The 20,983-nt window shown below is 43.0% G+C and overlaps 1 protein-coding gene and 1 pseudogene across 1 annotated transcript in view; both read right to left on the bottom strand.

The window, feature by feature from the left end:
- Positions 1–20,983, bottom strand: part of CFAP61 (cilia and flagella associated protein 61) — a 295,349-nt gene that overhangs the window by 95,181 nt on the left and 179,185 nt on the right. Inside the window, exons 19-20 of the mRNA XM_045805725.2 lie at positions 16,290–16,388; positions 10,767–10,935 (exon numbers count right to left, since the gene is read on the bottom strand). Of these exons, the coding sequence (XP_045661681.1) occupies positions 10,767–10,935; positions 16,290–16,388 (268 nt within the window). The remainder of the gene's footprint in view (positions 1–10,766; positions 10,936–16,289; positions 16,389–20,983) is intronic.
- Positions 602–2,570, bottom strand: LOC123800687 (TOX high mobility group box family member 4 pseudogene; annotated as a pseudogene).

Genomic DNA, 20,983 nt, shown 5'->3' with positions numbered 1-20,983 from the left:
TTTTTGGTTATGTCCTTCTTCAATATAAATGGTAAGCCCTGTACATTACTGTGATGCATTTAATTCATTTTCAAACTGGATTAAATAGCTTAAAAAAAACAATCAATTTTAAAACCTAGATGTCCTTTCTCTACAAAGACCCTGCAGTAAAATGATATTTAGTAAAAAGAAACAACTCAGGAATTAGTGGTCATTTACTGCAACTTACAATTGTGGAGGTAAAATTTTCTAATTAGCAATATTATTTGTTTAGCAAAATCATACTAAATTTTGGAATTTTTATATTCATAGGTATTACAAGGCAGTCCATGTAAGGCTCTGGTAAATGATTTATTTTTTGAGTATTCTCCATCATTTTAATAATTGTTTAGGCATGTCCTATGACAATCATCCTGAATTTCCTCAAACAACCCCCCACCAGCACCACCCCTATGTTTGACTTGTTCATATTCCCTCGCCCTTTCCTCTGCTATTATCACTGGTATCTCTGCTTGTCCTTGAAAGTAAAAAAACAACTCCAGATTAGAACAAACTCAACAGCCTTGCTCCACAGTATGGCCCCTGCTGAAGAGACAGAAAAGGGGAGAAGCACGAAGGACCATTATGGGTTGAGATCAGACACTACTAGAAGCCCAGCTTGCATTTTAAAAAGAGGCTCTGAGACATGTTCCCAGCAGATAAGTTCTTCCCTGGCTTGGAAAACAGGAAGGACGCCTTCACAAACACCAGTGTTTGAATTTCTAGAAGCCACCCAGGCCACAAAGACATCCTTGCAGTGCTTCACCCCACATTCATTGCTGCAGTATTCATTGTCTCAGTCCTTCCTCACAACGGGAGTCCTCTCACAACCAGACTTCACACATCGAGGCTGGGGTGAGAGCATCACAGGAGACCCACTCACTAATTCAATATCCATTTGAGAATGGATATTGTCGGAACTACATCTGTGATCATCTCACAGATTGTCTCAGGTCAGATTTCCTCCATTGTATGGGCCTTGGGGCTGTTGTTCACAGGCCAGTCAGGACTACGTTCCATAGCTGGTGGGACTAAGGTGGTCTGCATTTTCAGAGTGGGTGGAGGCACAATCTTGATCTGTAGAGCAGGTGGCTGTTGCCATAAATTGATTCAAACTTTCTGAGGTGGAGGCTGTGGCATGACCTGAAGTAGGGGAGGCTGCTGCTGAATGGCCACTTGCTGCTGAGTGGGGGGCTGAGGCAGCTGTTGCAATGGTGGGGTTGTCATTGGGGTGGAGGATGCTGCCTCTCCAACACTGAGCAAGTGACAGTTTGGGTTTGTTGACTGGGCTGGATAGTGGCTGTACTGGTTTGGCTTAGTTGGATTCCCCTGGGAGTTCACCACTGTGGCTGGGATAATGGTAACCATCCCTCGAGACATAGTCATAGAAGAGGGCAACATCTGTCTGGTAATAATCAACTTGGTGACACTGGGCTGAGCCCCAGCCCCAAAAGATGCCTGGTTTGCCACAAAGAAGGAAAGAGTGGAGTTAACAACAATGGAAGGGGGCAGGGCAGGGGGCTCTGCTGAGGCTGGCGCTGGAGACGCTGGGTCAACAGTAGCCATAGGAGGTGGAGAAGGAGTCTGTGACAGTGGCACTGGGTCCAATTCTACTGTTTCCACAGTGGCCTGACAATCTTGAGTGTCTTTATATGCTGCCAGAGCCTTCAGATGCTTTCTTGGCAGCTTCGGTTTTCCTCTTATACACCTGTTTTTGCTCCTCTCCAAGACTATCCTACATGGAGGCCCCAATTTTTGAAAGCCCCCCAAAAGAGGCATTGGGATTCTGCCCCTTGATGACAGCCCGTGTATCACGAAAGAATAAAGCAGATGATGAAACTGGCTTCTGAGCTTCATTAGGATTTTTCTTTTTTCTCTTCTTTGGGGCCTTCTGCTTTTTTCCTGCTTCCACACAACTGTCTTCTGGCTGGGAAGTTGCCTCCGGAAATCCTCAACACCATCCTTGTGAAGTGAACTAATAGGTGAAGGGGTGGTTGAAAGACGATCCTTGGGTGACTGGCAGGTGGCAGTATGGTGCCACCCCCTAAGCTCAAACCAAGTCGAGAACTTTGTTCTGACTCATCAGTGGTAGTCAACTGACTATGCCCCAACAAGTGAGATGTCATCTGTCATTCGTACATCAATTGTAACAGGTGGGCTGGCACCATACTGAGCTCCTATAGAATGGTCCAAGTCCATGGTCAAGCCCCCACTCAGGAGCCCCCCCACCCTGCTCCATCAAGCCATGAGTCATGCCCACAGACATGTCCAATGTCTGGACCCCATATTAGTCTGAAAAGCTGTCATTCTGAGAGGAGGAGGGGTCTGCCAGGTCATCAAAGAGGCCAGTCACATCTGAGACAGCCAGTAAGGGATCAGAATTCAAGGAGATAGGTGGGATTTCAAATTTCTCATCTCCCAAGCTTGGTGTATGGAACGTCTTGGCACCTGACAGGAAGGGGTGCGAGGACCCTGTGATTGTCAGGTAATTGTCATTTCCTCCAGGAAACTCCATCTTCACACAACGGCTACCACCGTCTCAGTCCCCTCATCGCTCCCACCACCCCCACAGGTGGTAAAGGATTTTAAATGCATGATATTGAATGCTGTGCTTTGGAGGTTCAAAACCTCACCAGAACTCCACTGAGCATCGTTGTATAAAAGAAAATGAAATTTAGGTAACAGTACACCCACTTAGTAGGCCATACTCTAATGAATCAGGAAAAGTCGTTGGCAGAAAATGGCAGGGCCAAAGAACAAATTGGGAGCTATTCAATTTATAAAACTTTCAATGAGTTATTATTCCAAATAGTAAGTGTTTAGATTAAAAAACAAACAAACAAGGAAGGGGGAGGGACAAAGAATAAGGTCCAAAATGAAAATCAGCTTACCTATTGTGACCCTGAAATGTAATTGCATTCTGATAACCCATATATTTCTTGTGTGCACTTTAATGTGTGGGATTGTTTTTGCAGACTTTTAAATTGAAGAATTGGAGAAATTAAAGGAAAATTAATGGGATCGTGTATTTTTCATATTCACACAATGGCATTTTCACACACTAGGCAAAACTGAAGCTAGGATTTTAAATCCCAAGGCAAATTAATTTGTCCACACAGAACTGAGCAGAACTCAAAAGATGAAAAAAAGGTTTATGGAAGAAAAATCATATTATGTCATCAAAGTAAGGGAGAGAATAAAGTTTAATAGGAGAGCATGGGTGTATTTCACTATCCAAATTAGAGAGTGTTCTGCCATTAACTAAACTGCTGCTAGTGATTGGCGAGTAGTGGATGACTTTTTGACCATTCCATCAGATGATTCGGAATTGAACAGCTCAGCATCCCTGACTGATGGGAGCCCCTCGGCCACCCCATTCCCCTTAGCAAGTTAATAACTTATTGTTATTATCCCTGACTGCTGGTAGCCTCCTCAATATTCTGTTTCTCTCTCTCTTTTTAAAGATTTTATTTATTTATTCATTTATTTGAGAGAGTGAGCAAGAGAGAGAACATGAAAGGGGGAGGGGCAAGGGGGGGAACAGACCCTGCTGATCAGGGAGACCCCATGGGGCTTTATCCCAGGACCACAAGATCATGACCTGAGCCATAGGCAGACACTTAACCGACTGAGACACCCAGGCACCCCTCCCTTTCTTTCTTAGTAACAGATTCCTGGTAAATACACCCAGTTGAAAAACATTTCCTAACTAGTGACTTAAGAGGTGGTCAAAAGATTTATAAGCAGCAGTCCCTGGGTGGGACAATGGGAAAAGTCATTTTGCTCTAGTCCTTCCTCCTTCCTGCTTCTTACAAATGGAATGGCTGGAGCCACAGCAGCCACCTCAAGATGCTGAGAATAGAAGCCACTTGGTAAAGATGGAAGAACAAAAGGTAGAAGGGTCTGAGTTCCTGATAACATCAGGGAGCCACCTTACCAGACCTAGGCTGCTTTTCTCCAGATATTTTTAATGAAAGAAAGAACAAAAGAGAGAGAGAGAGCGAGAGGGGGGAAGGGAAGGGAAGGGAAAGGAGGGAAGGGAAGGGAAGGGAAGGGAAGGGAAGGGAAGGGAAGGGAAGGAAGGAAGGAAGGAAGGAAGGAAGGAAGGAAGGAAGGAAGGAAGAGAGAGAAAGAGAAAGAAGTTCTAGAATTTCTGTGTTGTGAAGACTTTTAAAAGCCACCAAGTGTGATTCCTGGATCACATCTGTGAGAGAGGGAGGGCAGGGAGGGGAGAGGAAAGGACAGAGACAGAGAAAAGGGAGACAGGAGAGAGATAAGGGCAATGGAGAAGAACTCACAGTTTGGAGCCTGTGTTTAAATCCCAGTCTGTCACTTTGTCGTCATCTGACCTTAGACAAATCACCTCCGCTTCACTGCACCTTGGCTCCCTCATCCATAAAATGGGGACAAAAGCGGCATGGACCTTACCTTTGGAGATTTACTGCGAGAACTGCATCAGTTAACACACATGGCAGTCCCTCAACCTCTATCAGGTGTTTCTATTGCCTTATGAGGGTCCTGCTGTGACAGGGTCACTGTCTCCTGGGCAGGACATTCCCCCTTGGAGGAGACCCTGACTCTGTTTTTGTTTGTTTGTTTGTTTGTTTGTTTGTTCTTGAGATTTTATGTATTTATTTGAGAGAGAGAGAGCACAGTGGGGCGAGCGGCAGAGGGAGAGGCAGAAGCCGGCTGTCTGCTGAGCAGGAAGCCAGATATGGGGCTTGATCCCAGGACCCCGAGATCATGACCTGAGCTGAAGGCAGCCACTTAACCGACTGAGCCACCCAGTCTCCCCAGGACCCTGACTCTTAGGAAGTTGTTTCATAGGATAAGTAAGCACTATATTCCCATCGCTTCTGGTGGTCTGTCTTCCATTGGCTTCCCAGGCAATGACATAAAAGTCTGATCTGTTTTCTGCATGTCCACACCCTTCAAGTATTTGAGGACAGCCGTCCTGAATCTTCACCCTTGTGTCTAAATATTTGGAGTAACTTAGAGTCTCTGGATGTGCTTTGGTTTGATTTTTCCCATCTTAAATGCGACTCCAAGAAACAAATACTCCAGGCACCTCTGGTTCTGTGATATATTCTTTGACATGAACATGTTCAGCATGTAACGAGCTCGTCACCTCTGTATTGTTATTGCAAATTGTACCCTTTGTCGACATTAATGTTTTTCTTTCACCAATTAATTCTGCTTTATAATAGGATACTAATCTTGCTGCTGCTTCCAATAGCCTTTTGAATTTGTGTAACACCTTTTGCTGGTGCACTTTTAACTATTGTTTCATTTGGAAACTTTGGGTGTCATTTTGTTTTGGTATTTCTCTTGTATTTTGAATTTGGTACAAACACAGAGCTGTGCTGTCATAACAGCACAGTGTAAAACCATGGCATTCACCATTGCAACTGTTGTTTTTCCTAATGCCATTCTGGTTTATACTTGTTGAAAACACTGTGGCTGCTTCTTTGTTTTCTTCCCTTTGCTTACACGAACAATGTTTTCTCCTGTCTTATCTTCTTCCGGGTTTGGAAGGTGAATTTACTCGTGCTGTTCAAAAGCATTCATTGATCTTATTCCTTCTACATGTGAGAGTCAAGACCAAAATATTACCTTTGGGTTTCCCCATTTAAGACAATTCTTATTTCTCCCTGGCCACCTCTCTCCCTATTTTCAAACAACTTGGTCTTAATTAGATTTAGATTAAGGTTTGTTATTACTCATTTTGTATTTATTCTCAGACTTACCAACGACTTACAAACTTTTTAATTGTTTGGTGCTTGTCACTTATCTTTTTAAACTGTGAAGAGAAGGGCCATATGTACCCCAATGTTCATAGCAGCATTGTCCACAATAGCTAAATCGTGGAAGGCGCTGAGATGCCCTTCGACAGATGACTGGATTAAGAAGTTGTGGTCCATATATACAATGGAATATTACTCAGCTATCAAAAAGAACGATTTCTCAACATTTGCTGCAACATGGACGGCACTGGAGGAGATAATGCTAAGTGAAATAAGTCAAGCAGAGAAACATAATTATCATATGGTTTCTCTCATCTATGGAACATAAGAACTAGGAAGATCTGTAGGAGAAGAAAGGGATAAAGAAAGGGGGGGTAATCAGAAGGGGGAATGAAGCATGAGAGACTGTGGACTCTGAGAAACAAACTGACGGCTTCAGAGGAGAGGGGGGTGGGGGAATGGGATAGGCTGGTGATGGGTAGTAAGGAGGGCACGTATTGCATGGTGGACTGGGTGTTATACGCAACTAATGAATCATCGAACTTTACATCAAAAACCAGAGAGGTACTGTATGGTGAATAACATAATAAAACAAATTATTATAAAAAAGAATAAAATATATGTAAAAAGGAAAAAAATTTAAAAAATAAAATTTCAAAATAAAAAAATAAATAAACTATTGTGAAGTCCTATATTTTCCTTTCTGCCTCAGTTATTGGAAGTACACATTAAAGAATGAGGAAGATCATTCTTCTGAGGCCTCACACACAGAACAACAGCTTTTTACTGTCTTCAAATAGGAGAGACTTAGGTGGGCATATAATTATTGAATCACTATGGTTTCTTCAAAATTCTGTGTCGCTCATTTCATGTTCTTATGCCATTTCCTTCTGAAAAGGTAGTTTTTGGGTGCCTGTCTTCTTTTTGTTCAAATAGTAATAGATGGCTTGATTTTTCAACGGTTGGTAATCTATTATTTTTCTCTTGAAATTTGTGCATTTTTTCCCTACCATTCCCACAGAACCAAAATTTCATCAGAATATAACTGGCTGAGAAATTTGTCTTTGATTTTGCCTGACATGTGCCCAATTGGACAAAATGGTGTTTAGGTAAGGAAAATTTTCTTCTAGCATATCTTTACTGTCTCTATTCTATTTGTCAGGGTGTCTTCTTTGGGAAAACCAATGATCTATATGTAGCCACCATGTTGATCACATCTTCTCGTCTCTTGTGCCAAATGTATCCTTTCCCCTTGTCCTCTGCCTCTGCCCTCCAGGGAGCTTTGTGCTTTGTCTTCAGCCTCTAACCCTGGACAGCAGCAGTCCTGTCTCTTGATAGGGACTTAATTTCAATCCTTTCTTACCCATCTTCCTTTTCACCTAATAATTCTGTGGCCTTCTCAGCTCAGCTTCTGCTCTTCAGATGGCTTCAGCGTCCATTTCAGAGGCTAGGTGATCAAATCGTACTGAGGAGGATGAACAGTTCCTGCAGTGTGTGTGCATGTATGTGCATGTATGTGTGTGAATCACGCATTTTGGAATATTGTCAAGAGTGTGTTCTCTGATTTTTCCAAATGTGGTTCCCTTTCCCTCATTCCATGTTATCGTTTTGTTCCAGGTGTCTCTTGCTATGCAACAAACTCACACTAAAACAGTGGCTTGAACAACCACTACCATTTTATTACTTTTCATGATTTTGTGGGCCAGAATGTGGGTACGGTTTGGCTGGGCAATTCCTTTATTCCATCTGTTAACAACAGAAGTCACTTGGTGATTCAGTTGGTAGAGGGCCCAAGATGGCTTCACTCATGTGTCTGGTACTTTGTCAGCAATGGTTGGAAGGCTGGGCTCAGCTGGAACTGTCAGCTGGAGAACCCGTGCATGGCATGTCCAATATGGCCATCACAGGGTAGGCACCTGGACTTCTTCCGTGGCCACTCAGGGCTCCAGGAGCCACTGTCACCACAAACAAGGAGACCCTGCCCTTGACCCAGCCTCAGAAGTCACACCACATCACTTCCTTTGTACTTTTATCAGTCAAAACAGTCACAAGCCTACCCAGATTCAAGGGGAGGAAATGTAGCCCCCATTTCTTGGGATGTTATTTTCCCCCTTTAATCATTCCAAATCCAATGAAGTCTCTTCACAGTAAATGTTGCTCTAGGACCTTGGGGAGTACCTCTCAGGTCTTCCATTGGAAGAGCCAAAGCGGTGTACACACCTCTCTTTTTAGTTGTTTGTAGCAGGCTCTCACCTGGGGCTGCACCATTCTGGATGTCCTGCTCTTATTTACCCCATCAAGGACGTAATTAGCCTTTGTGGAGACCACATCATATTGCTGACCCACACCAAGCTCAATATAACTAACATCCCAACTCGTTCTCTTCCCTGGTGGGATGTTCTTGCCCCACCTGCTGGCTTCCAGTGAGCATCACCCCTTGAAGAGTCGTTGTGAGTTAACACATCTTTATTCTTCCTCTTGTTGAGAAGATCCAAAATCAGGCATCTGGGGAGGCATCTGTCTGTCTCTCCATGGCTCTCCATGTGCCATGGAAAGTGGCCCAGGACCTCAGTTGTAAGCTACCCCAGGGCTTTGTGCATGAGCACCAGCATGTGCCCACCAACAAAAACAACCCAATCAATAGGCAGGGTGGGGAGGGGAGTTAGAGGGTACTGAATATGAGCTAGATAAAGCTTCATCTTCCAAAATGGAAAGGTCATAGATATTGTCAGGAGTTGATAGATCAAAGATAAAACTTCTATAAACACATTATTTGGCATTCTGAGGGGGTAACCACTGAGGAACTAACAACAGAAATGCCTCCAAGTGGTTGCCCCTAGAGAGAGGGCTTGGAAGGTAGAGACCAGCCTGCCTCACACACAGGCCCACAGCCCAGTTTAATCTTTTACTTTGTGCATGGATTTTCTGATAAAAAATTAAATGACATGTATTTAGATATCAAAAATACTGCATAATATATTAGAATGACTCATGCCATTTAAAGTTCTATTTAGAGGTTAAAGTTCGTAATGATATTTTATAATAGGTTGTCTTCTTGATTTGGATTTAAGCTTTATTTTTATCACTAAATTTTTTTTTTCAAATCACACAATTGGGACAAAACCATGAGAGAGTTGAAGAGAAGGAAATAGAAAAATACATAAGAACTGGAAGCACTCCCCAGTGAATTCAGCAGCCTTTTTTGTATCACTCTATGTACCTTTAATTTTTATGTCCTTCTGGAAAAATTAAATTGGAACTCCCTTTATCACTTCTTCATTTCATTTTTCCCGTTGTAAAAAGGGCAAGAGCTTAACGTGCCACAGACTAAAGCTGCAGGGGCAGCTGGACACACATGGGCAGATGCCCGAGTCTCTGGACAGCTGGCCGGGTCTTCCACTCACATTTTCCAAAGTCCATGGTCCCAGGCAGCAGCTGGAACTCCGTGGGGCAGGTGGGGGGAGCAGTGGGGGGGACAAGCTTAAGGGGTATACGGTGTTTTCTTCTGGTTTAATGTTTAAAAAGAGGAATACTTAACTATCAAAATAAAGTATTCCTCTAGTTTGTGTTTATCTTTTAACCAGAAAAAAAAAATCCTTTTCTGCACTGTGAAAACTGAATTTCTTTAGTAGCAGCAGTCGTGGTGGCGGTAGGAGGATGAGCAGGAGGCGGAGAAGAAAGAAAAGCAATCCCTCAGAGGCTGAGCTGAACTCTGTGTGGCCCGCTCACAAGCAGGGCTGGCCTCACCTGGAAGCTTGTTAGAACCGCAGTGTATCAGCCGCCTCCCAGCCCCTGCTCAGAATCTGCATTTTAACGAGATAGACGCACAAGGGCTGTGGGTGCACGTTACGGTTTGAGAAGTGCTGCTCTAAGGTATGGATGAGAGATTCTAGGTCAAGAAAATTCAAGTCCTGGTTCTTAGCCTTAGCTTAGAATCATCTGGGAGTTTTGTTTTGTTTTGTGTTAATGCTGATCACTGGGCTCCACCCCAGAATAATTAAAACAGAGCCTCTGGGGGGTGGGACCTAGGCATGGATATATTTCAAGTGTCCTAGCTGATGTCAACATGTAACCACAGCTCAGAACATTTAGTAAGTGATGCTGGGAGCTGCTCAGCTGTCTGTTCCCCACCACGTGCTGCCTCCTCCTGGCTGGGCTCTGTGAAGAAAACCTGCACACTCTTCCCCTTGTCAAATCCAGAGCCATTCACAAAATGGCCTAACCCAGTACCTGACAAAGCATGGCAGTGCCTGGGGTGGGGGCGGATTGCTCCATACTTGTCAGAAACAAACCCACCGTGGGAAGGCCCGTCCAAGTTCCCGGGAGAAAATGTAATGAAAAGACCCCTTTGAATTACAAAGTCAATCTCCTTTCATTAAAGAAATGCCCTATTTTTGTGAACCGCATGAAATGCTAATGTGTGTTGCAAAGTGAGAATATTAAAATTCGCTTCCTTAAGACATTGAACAGCTTCCGTGGTATCCAGCAATGCTTTCCTCAAATGTGGTTTGAGAATTTAATCCAAATGGAAAGCATGGTCACTGGGTAATCAATCAGTCACATTTCCTAGTTTTATAACTGAGAGACAAAATAAAATAAGGGTTGACAGAAGGTGCGCATGTTTGAAATACTTTCGCATGAGCCCGTCACCACCGCCAAATGTTAGCCTCTTGAGGCATAAATTAATTTACCACAAACGCATGCCGGGTTGTGTCTGGATTCTGCTCTGGTAAGCAGGAAGTGTTAGACTTTTGGACAACAGCTTAAAGAATGACATTTCTCCAACTTGCTGTGATTTTTACCCTTGAGCAGAATGTTTTTCTTGGAATGGATTTCCGGGAGGGGTTTCGGACATAATTCTGGTCGTGTGTGCAGGCCTTGCGGGCACTTTTATGAAGAGAGTGGCAGCTGTCCTGGTGGGCAGGCTTGCTCCTAACCCTTAGAATGTGTGCCCCAGTAAACACATGGACCATTAATCACCAAGACCTCTGTGTGCGGCCTCACCTGGTACTGCTGTCCGGTGCAGAGGATGAGGTGGTCGTAGAGCACGATTTCCTCTTTGGAAAGCACCACGTGCTTGGCTGCTCGGTCTATGGCAGTCATTCTACCCACCACCACATTGACCCAGGAGCACAGTGACATCAACGCGTAATCTTTATCATGGAAACAGTGGCTGCGGAGAGAAGAGCTCCATCAGTGACATTTGAGCAGCTGACAGTGGGCATTAATTAGACATCTGGTGAGCTGGTTCAAGGCCCCTAGTGGGCCAAGTCTGTGCTCTTGCCGTGAGTTTACCAGGACCCCGGCTTGATACTGGAAGATTTTTTGTTATGAGACATGCAGTCACAGATTGACATCTTCCCATTAAAGCTAAACCGTTCCACCTGGCATAGGCCAGTCTACAACAGGGAGGGCGGGTGTGTGCGTGCGACACACAGGCATCTGTGTCTCTGTGAAATCATTAATATATACTCTTTCTTCTGCTTCTATTTCATGGTGGGTGTAAACTTACTTTAGCTATTGAATCGTTATGTTGACCACGGACTCAGAGGGAATGAGGAAGAAGAAAGTGACATTGCTGAGGATTCCCAAATGCAGGGGTCAAGGTCCTGAATATTGAGAACCCTTCATATTTGCTTCTGTTTTTTTCAATAAATGACTCATTCTCAAAATTAGTGTATGGATTCATGCCAAAACAACTACACATTTTATGTAGAGAAGATGTCAATTAGGGAATTACGTTTGCAGCGAGTACAGTCCCTGGAGACTTTTGGGATTCACTCTGTAGGGCAAAGGTGATTTATGGGGAACTGGAAGCAGTGGGTCCAGGGTGGACAGGTTTTCTTCTGTGGGTTCCATTTGAGCTTGAGCATTCTACTCTAATGTGAGAAAAGTGGGGTTTGGGTGGCTTTGGGTTTATTTAAAGAGTTTTATGAGGGTGGTTACCAGAATTTTCTGAAAGGTCTGACCTCATGAACACGACCTTTTATTGATCTTGTTCTGAAGACCCAGAATATAGGGCGGTAGAACAGTACATGTTTAATTTACTTTTTTAATGCATTTATTTAATTTAGAGAGAGGGTGGGGGGGAAGGGGCAGAAGGAGAGAGAGAATCTCAAGTGGTCTTCACGCTGAGTGTGGAGCCCAATATGGGGCTCAATCTCACAACCCTGAGAGCGTGACCTGAGTGGGATGCTTAACCAACCAAGTCACCCAGGCACCCCAGCATGTTTCTTTTAAATCTAGGCTTTGCTGTGCCATGGTCTGTGTCCCTGATTTGTCACCAATGAGACCAGAACCTCGGGACTCTGCATGCCCTTTCAATACTCCAGTTTCTTGACCTCTTGATGTAAGGTAACTGCCCTCCTCACATGCCTTGACCATGGTACAGGATGAACATGGGAATGTAAACGATGCTGCTTTGTCAAGTGGGATGCGTATGTGAAGGGTATTATTCTAAATAATATTAATGATGCATAATCCTGTTTATCCTCCTTGGAGGCAAACAGGATTGTGAAGTGGTAATGGGAGAACATTTTTTCTTTTTGATCCACACATGAGTCTGTTCTCACCACACAAAAAGAATTCTCGTAATGGATGCACATTAGACCCCGTTATAAGGGCCTGTGAAAGAGAAGGGGGCTCTGGGCTTTGTATCTCTCCATGAAACAACACTTAAAAATAAGAAAATTTCTTTTTAATAAGAAAAGAAAATCAGGGACTGGCCTGTCACCAGAATATAATAGATAGTGGGCTGAAGTTCTCTTTTAAAAAACCATTTTGGTAGCTAGAAGGAAAACAGGAAACTTCACTGTTTCACACATTCATGAGAGACCCACAAAGGACTGTCTTTATTTGCTACACCGTCTCTTCATAATAGGAATGGTACTGTCAGTTGTCCAAGACGGGGAAAAATTAAATATAGTTAGTGCACAGGGATTAGTCTTATGAGGGTTTGTTCAAAGATAAAAGTTCTCAGGGGAAATTTGGGGAAGGTTAAGACAGTGTTATTTTTAATGACAGCAGGACAGTAATGTTGATAATGTCAGTATGCATATTTCAGAGTTAAAATCTGAAGCTCCGACCAGTGGGAACTGGCACTAGAAACATTGGATTTTTTACGGAACCTTCAGAAGCTCTGAAAAATGTGGGGTGCTGGCTTTTACAGTCTGTTAGTACATTGAATGACATTTGTCAGTTTAAAGTATCACTGTGTAGGTGACTACTGTCCATTCTGGGTCTTCTTTACCCATCAGGTAGGTGAAATTAGACATTGGAGACTGTTGGTGATAGTTTTCCAGAATTATTTCCTAAGCAGAGTTAATGAGCATTAGGATTCTAACACAGCAGGGAATGTCTCATGGCTTGGTGACAAGAGACATACCTCCACTAGAGTTGTCTGGGAGAGAGAGAAAGGACCAAAGAAGGAACATCAATACAACCTTATGTTTTTCAAGCGAGCTTGACCCTGACTCAACAATGTGAAAGTCTGTCTTCATAGAACATTCTGGAAACAGGCAATAAGGAGGAGAAAAAAAACAGAATAGCAGGACTGGGAAATTTCTGGAAGGGGACATATGTGCAGAGTGGCCAGCTTGTCCCCACAACCAGTGGTCAGAAGACTTAGGCTAAAGCTCTAGGTGAAAAATTACAAGCAAACTCCAGGGGAGCAATTACAAGCAGGGTGGAGACATGCACTTCATGAAATCAGAACCCTTCAGAACTGGAAAGAACCTTAGAGGTTTTCATAAAGGATTCACTGTGATGCTCTGAAGAAGGAGCATCACAATTAATGTTCGTTATTCAGGGTTGATTGTCCAATTAGTGGATTTCTCCTGCTTCCTATTTCTCCTCTCCTCCCACTGCCTTTCTTTCTGCTGTATCCCAGCATGTCATTAGCACCTCTACAAGAAGTTAGACTGGGGTGACTAGGGGGGACGGAGGGAGATTAAAAAAATGGCTGTTCAAAATTAATAACAATAATAATCAAAACACTGATTAGGGCAAAGTTCAAAATTTGTATTTAGAATGAGGAATTTAAATTATTAAATTTATGGATGTCAAGGCATTTGTTATTTTTAAACTCCATGACCAGAGATAATTTCCTTTATTGAGGTAGGAGGACCATTTGAAAGGCAACATCCTGTTTACATTTCAATTTGTGGTTTCTAAGAATTATGATAACATGGAGTCTCCCACCGAGGCATCTGGCTGTGTTATTTAGTTCCTGTCTATAGCCTGATCGAGAGAAATTTTGCAGGTACTTTTGGATGCAACTTTCATCTGTTTGACATTATTTATTGAGCACCTGCTGTGTGCCAAGCACTGTCCCAGATGCTGGGGACATACTGTGAACAAGACAAAAAATCCCTGCCCTTATAAAGTTTACATTAGAGGTTAAGGATTCAGAATATAAACATAATTTTTAAAAGGCAAATTTAAAAATATTTAGAAGAATTTCTGTAGCAAGAAAAAAAGCAGAGCAGAGGAAGGAGGACTGGAGTGTGTTGGAGGGTGAAAAGTTGACATTTAAAAGACTCCAAGGTGGAGACCTGCCCACTGTGTTTTAGGAACATCAAGGAGGTTATGGTGGCTAGAGTGGAGAGAACAAGGGTAACAATAGTAAAAGACAAAGTCAAAGAAGCAAGCAGACACGGATGGATTTTAAGTTGGAGCATTGTAGAAGTTCCTGTGAGGATGGAAATGTTCTGCAGCTGTGCTGTCTGATATGGCAGCTACTAGCCACGTGGAGTTGTCTGAGCACTTGAAATATGGTTAACGTAACTGAGGAGCCGAATTTTTAATCTCATTTAACTTTTACTGAAATTAAATTTAAATAGCCCCATGTGGCTAGTAGCCGCCATGTTGGACAGTGCCATTCTAGGCCGTTCCGTGGTTGACACGATCTAATTCACACTTGTGTGGCATTGCTCTGGCTACTGTGTTGAGAATGTGGACAGGTGCAGACAGAAGCGGGGCCACCAGGTGACTCTCCACCTAGCCACATGCATGGAGAATCATACCAGCAGATAGTCATTTGCTAGCTGTTCTCTCCTGTAGCATACCTAACAGGGGGACTGACAGAAACCTATATCAAGCTGACTGTTCCTCATGAGATGTTAATCAACAGGACCAACATTCCCTGGGAATTGTGTCATTTGGAAGACAGACAACGATGGAAGGAGATGCACATGGGTTGATCCTCTATGCTTTGTCAGAACTTACTGTTATAATAATTTTAACAAAAAAAACTCCAGCAAGGTTGTCTTATATACTTCTCACAGTCAAAAAATCCGAAGCTCAGATAAATGAAATTCCCTTTGTAATATGGGCATCCACCTGAATCCACAACCATCTGGCTCAAAACCCATGCCTTTTTTACTGCCCTGATGATGTCCTTCAAGAAAAAATGAAAGTTCATAGTCTGATAAAAGTATTAGGTCAAAGTGAGCCTGGCTCTGCTGGCAAGGAAACTGCCGTTTTTCTCACTGTTTGAAGATCTCTTCATCATGGATTCTAAAATGAACACCCTGAGAGGGAACAATTTCCTTCCTCCTCGTTGAAAAATTGGGACATTGTTTCTAGAGGCGGGGAGCCTAGTAATTCTTGTACCCATGCTTTGCTACAGGAAATTAAAATTAATGCAAGCTGTGTGATAATGAAATGACATTTTCTAGAACAGATGTTGACAAATAGTGATTCTACTGGGATGCAAACAATGAAGCTTGCCCAGACCAGCAAGAAGGTCGTAGCATGATCAGCCACTCATGACAAAGGGCCAGGGGGTTGGTGTGTGAGACCCACACCCCAGTGAAGTACCCCATCTTTATCTTCCAACTCCGAACCTTGAGGGAGTCACCTGGTCTGATGCAAATACAGTCACCCAGCTTCCCTGTGCTGTAGTGTCACTCAGAAGCCAAGTGCAGGAGGTAGCTGTGTCAGCAGGCTCCAACCCAGTGGTTTGGAAGAGGCCAGACATCTTCCCACAAATAAAAAATGGCAGCCCAACTCTCCATTCCCTCATTAACAGGTCTGTCCCTGTATGTTCTAAGTGAGTTTGAACTCCAGGAGAAAAACCTCCCACCCTTCCCTTTCCAGTCTGAAATCTACTACAGCTGACCCTTGAACAACACAGGTTTGAACTGTGTGGGTCCACTTACACATGGACTTCTTTTTTTCCTCCATAAATACAGTACAGGACTGTAAATGTGTTTTCTCTTCCTTGTGTTTTTCTTAATAACATTTTCTTTTCTCTAGCTTACTTTAAGAATACAGTATATATTACATGTAACATATAAAATATGTGTTAATCGACTGCTTATGTTACGGGTAAGGCTTCTGGTCAACGGTAGGATATTACTGGTTAAGATCTGGGGGGAGTCAAAAGTTGCATACAGATTTTGGACTGCATGGGGGTCAGCACCCCTATAAGCCCCGTGTTGTTAAAGGGTCAACTGTATTTAGCATAAAATGCACAGAAATTAGGACATTTAGGCCTCAGAATGAAAAGGCAAATGGAATTCTTACTCGCTTGCTAAAAACTTCCTTTGTTCAGTGCCCAGAAGCTTTTTTCCAGGGAGTCCATGGGTTGAAATCAGGGTGAGATTACTAAACTTCAGGTGAGAGCTAAGGAGAGAGAAGAGAACACATAAAAAAGGAGGTAAAGCTCGACTTGGTGAATTATTATAATTCCATTTAACCTTATTTCATGTGTCATCCAATTGTTGAACTTTTCTTTTCAGCAACTCTTTTTGCACAAACGTTCCAACAGAACCGACCATTTCAATGAAAGAAAGAAGGCCCTGGAGCAGCTAACTGCAGAAACTTCCAGAAGCTAAAATACTGTCATGCCAGGCACCGTTTCATTTTTTAAAAATTTACTTCTCGGGGTGCCTGGGTGGCGCAGTCATTAAGCGTCTGCCTTTGGCTCAGAGCGTGATCCCAGCGTTCTGGGATCGATCCCCGCATCAGGCTCCTCCGCTGGGAGCCTGCTTCTTCCTCTCCCACTCCCCCTGCTTGTGTTCCCTCTCTCGCTGGCTGTCTCTCTCTGTCAAATAAATAAATAAAATCTTTAAAAAAATTTGCTTCTCGGAGTAAAGCAAAATAAAGCACAACATTGGGAGGAGGGAGGAAAACTGAATGTAAATTAATGCAGAGTTGAAGTTTCAGACTACTTCTAAGAAGTTTCTTGGGATCATAACCACCATGGCTGACATCTTCTGAGTGCTTGCCATCAAGTGCTTTGTGTGTCCCTCATTTGATCCTCGAAGCAGCAAAACCATGAGGTCGGTAAAAATATCCCTATTAATTATGTGGAACTGAGGCAAAGTGATGTGCTCAAGACTACAGAGCAGGGGAGTCTGAAGGCAGGGCATGAACCCAGGCTGTCTGGCTCCAGCGTCTTCTCACCTAACCTCTGTCTCCATTGCCCTGTAGACACCAAACAGTTGACAAGGATCCAAAGATCATCTAATTCCTATCAGTCAACATTAACTTTATTATTTTCAGATATATATATATAAATATATATGGCACATCTTGCATTTACTACAAAAGGAATATATATATATTATTTTCAGATCTCTCTATGTGTGTGTATATATATATATGTATATATATATGTATATATATGTATACACATGTATGTGTATATATATATCTCATCTCAATTACTCAGATCAGATACCAAAGTATCACCTAGGAGAAATTCTAGAAAGTTCCTTTTAGAAGCAAAACTGCTTTATGTTTGCATCAGACTTTCCAGGGCCCGAGACACGTTCATGGACATTATCATAGAGATTAATCTTCAAGGCAGTTTGTGCCAGGGGCAGGGGGCAAGTTGTTATTATCTGCATTGCATACAGAGGAAAATCAAGGTTAGAAATACCAGGTAATTTGTTCACGGTCACGAAGCTCATGGGCAGCAGGACCAGAGGAGAGAGCCATGTCTCTTCCAACCCGAGCAGTGCCCTCTGCACTTACCTGGCTGTCCTCTAACCAGTCCTGTGAGTGACGTTGGGTAGCACAACGCAAGCGCGTAAGCAGAGGCTGCTATGGACTGACGTGCTCAAGACTCACTCCATGTTTCCCCTTACGTATTAAAATACTCCTGCCACAAATTTGCCCTCCAGCTAAAGTCAGCAAAATTTTATGAGTGAGTTGATCTTTTCATAGGATGGTGAGAAAGAGATTTCTCTAAAATCTCTTCTTAGTTCACACCTCCCCTTAAACCAACCAAATGCCAAAAAAGAAACCTTCACCAAGTTTGAGGGGAACACCTGCCCTCCTTTCCCATGAGGAAACTGGAAATTTTCCAAACATGGAAATGCTATCAATTTACTGACAATCTGTTAAGTACCACTAAAAACAGGAGACTTTTGGTAACGGCATGGGCCAGCAGTGTAATGAACTCAGCGGCACCTGACATTTAAAAATAGCTAAATATTATGAAAGGTTGTGCTCTAAAGTCTCTAAGGATACGTGTCATTTAAGAATGAATATTCTTATTTGATACAAAGAAAACCAAGCACATCTTATCCTCTAATAATAAGAATAAAATTTTTGAATATGTTCAAATAACATAAAGGTCACAATTAACCCAGCTACTTAGGGCTGCCAGTCTGCAAATGCACACTGATGACAGGTCTTTAATCTGGTTCCATTTAACAGAAAATGCAAATAATAATATGTGTTTATACCCACATGAAGTTAAAATTTATTTTGGCTTTGGTGCCTATGTGATGGAAATGTGGTTTATGTTGTACTAATAAGACAGTTATATACATGCCGTTTTTACAGCTCTATGTGAACAGGCGGCTTAGTAATTATCCAGCTATATCTTTTACTACAAAAACAATCCCTTTGGCACTGAATAATTTGAACGATCTAACAACATGGATCAAATGACTTCTAAATTGCCAAATTGCCACACTGCAATATCCTGAATTATGTAATTGTGCAATTAAAGACTTCTCCAAAAGATTTTGAGTGGGGGGCATTGTCTGGATTTTTATCTACAAGGCACCACCTTTCCACTCCTTAGCCAAATTCCTTTTGCATTCTTCACTGTGGCTACTCTGGTCCTTTATCCAGTCTTCAAGGTCACTACTTTAACCTTTATTGTTCTCCCTCTGATCCCCTTTCCTCATTCTCAAGTGAGTACATCTCCCACATTATAAAGAAAACAGAGACCGGCCACCAGCCACCCCCCAACCCTGTTTCCCTCCTTGTTACCTCTAATAACATCGACAAGACCATTCTTCCATTCCCCCTAATTCAGAAGACAGGTTTTCCCCAATAACCCTGTCTCCTCTTCACGTTCCTCCCTTCTTTCTCCCTATTTCTGTACCAGCACACTTCTCTTACAGCTGTATTTAATAAACCTGGAAGTAACCAGTTCGTGCTAAGATGGAGACATGCAGTCAACAGGGGCCATGGCCCTGCTTGTCTGCTTCTCCAAGATGGCTTCCACTCTCAAGGTCCCCTTAGGCCCAAGGTGGTTCCTGGAGCTCCAGATATCACATCCCGTATCCACATTATAGTCAGAAGGAAGGAGGAATGGGTGGAAAGGTCTGTCCATTAAGAAGAGATTAAAAGTCTCACGTGACATTTCTGCTTACATTGCCGGAACTCAGTAATACAGCCACATGTGGCAGAAAGAGAACCTGGAAAATGGTGTTTTTCAAAAACCACATTGCCCAAGATTCTGTTATCAAGAACAAAGTACAGAATAAATACTGGGAGGCAACTAGAAATCTCTACTCATGCTGACTCATGAAGGAAGGGTAGGTGGGCATGGGGGAAGATCCTTCTATCAATCAGGGTCCAGGCAGATAGATGGCTAACTCCATGGAGTTCAAATGAACAGAGGTAGACAGGTATGTGCAGGGTTCTGGGAACCGAAAGGGGATGGGGAGTCATCCAGGAACTCGCAAGGGTAGGACATCATCACTGATGTGAATGGAGGAAATGGGGTCAGCCAGAGCCACGACAGAGACCCCGGCCAAAAGCTGCAGCCATAGAACATGCTGTCTGGGACAACATTATGTTAAGATTCTCTTCTATGATTGCTTTTTGTACCAGCTCCTCCTCCTTTGCCCATCCATCCCTGCTCACAAGCTTCCCAGTCTTCATGCCTGCTTCCTAACCCAGGCTACCTACTACCATGACTTCCTGTTACATATTTACACTATAGCTTCCTTCTGAGCCTGAAACCCAATTTCCAAATGTCTATCAGTCCTAATGGGGCTGCTCCACAGGCATCCCAAATTCAGTAGGTGTTCAAACACAGGTCTTTGGAGCCCCATTCCTTTGCTTCTTTATCTCCGCCAAAGGCATGACCAACCAACCATCTCTCGATTTAGGGATTGGAGAGCCAACTTCAGACTCCTCCCCTCTTTCTCACTTCCCACAAGTGGTCACCATGTCCAGTCACTTTTATCTGATCCACATGTCTCGAATGCGCCCCACCGACATTCCTGAGACCCATTGCCTTAGCTCACCTTCTTGCCTAGAGAAATAGTCTCCAGTGAGTTTCTCTGGCACGAGTCTTTCTCCTGCCCATCTTCCACACAGCCACTGGAAACCTCTTTTTAAATTAAATCAAATCTCAGTTGTTCCTGGTTTTAAGTTTCCACGTTAGCTCATCACCATGATAGCAGCAGAGCAGAGTAGCTAAGACCATGGGCTCAAGGGTCAGATTGTCTCAGTTGGACCCCAGGCTCCAGTACTTTTTAGCTTTTTGACCTTGGGAAAGTGGCAACTTATTTAACCTCTCTGCGGCTCGGCTTCCTAGTCTGTAAAATGGGAATAATAGAACCTAATGCCTTACAGGGGTGCTGTGAGGATTACGTGATAGTATCTGTAAAAATGTTTAGAATATTGCCTGCTGCATAGAACATTTGCAATAAATAATGATTTTAATTAAAATAATTTAAAACATTAATTTCAAATGCATGAGCATGGTATGTAAGGCCCTCATGAGGGCCTTATATCAGGGCCTAAATTAACCTCGTTAACCTTCTTGTTACTCAGTGAAGGTTCCCCAACTCTTTCACACCTTTATATGAATGTGTCTACATTTTTCTCCAACCTTGTATTTTTTTATTTGATTTTTAATCTGATTCAGAAACATCCAAGTATTTAATTTTTTAAGTTGATAACTATCTAAAAATATTGGTCTCGGGCGCCTGGGTGGCTCAGTTAAGCATCTGCCTTCAGCT

This window comes from Ursus americanus, chromosome 22, assembly GCF_024610735.1.
Source record: "Ursus americanus isolate L20-20 chromosome 22, mUrsAme1.1.p, whole genome shotgun sequence".
Lineage (NCBI taxonomy): Eukaryota > Metazoa > Chordata > Mammalia > Carnivora > Ursidae > Ursus > Ursus americanus.
This window is presented reverse-complemented; position numbering and strand designations above follow the sequence as displayed.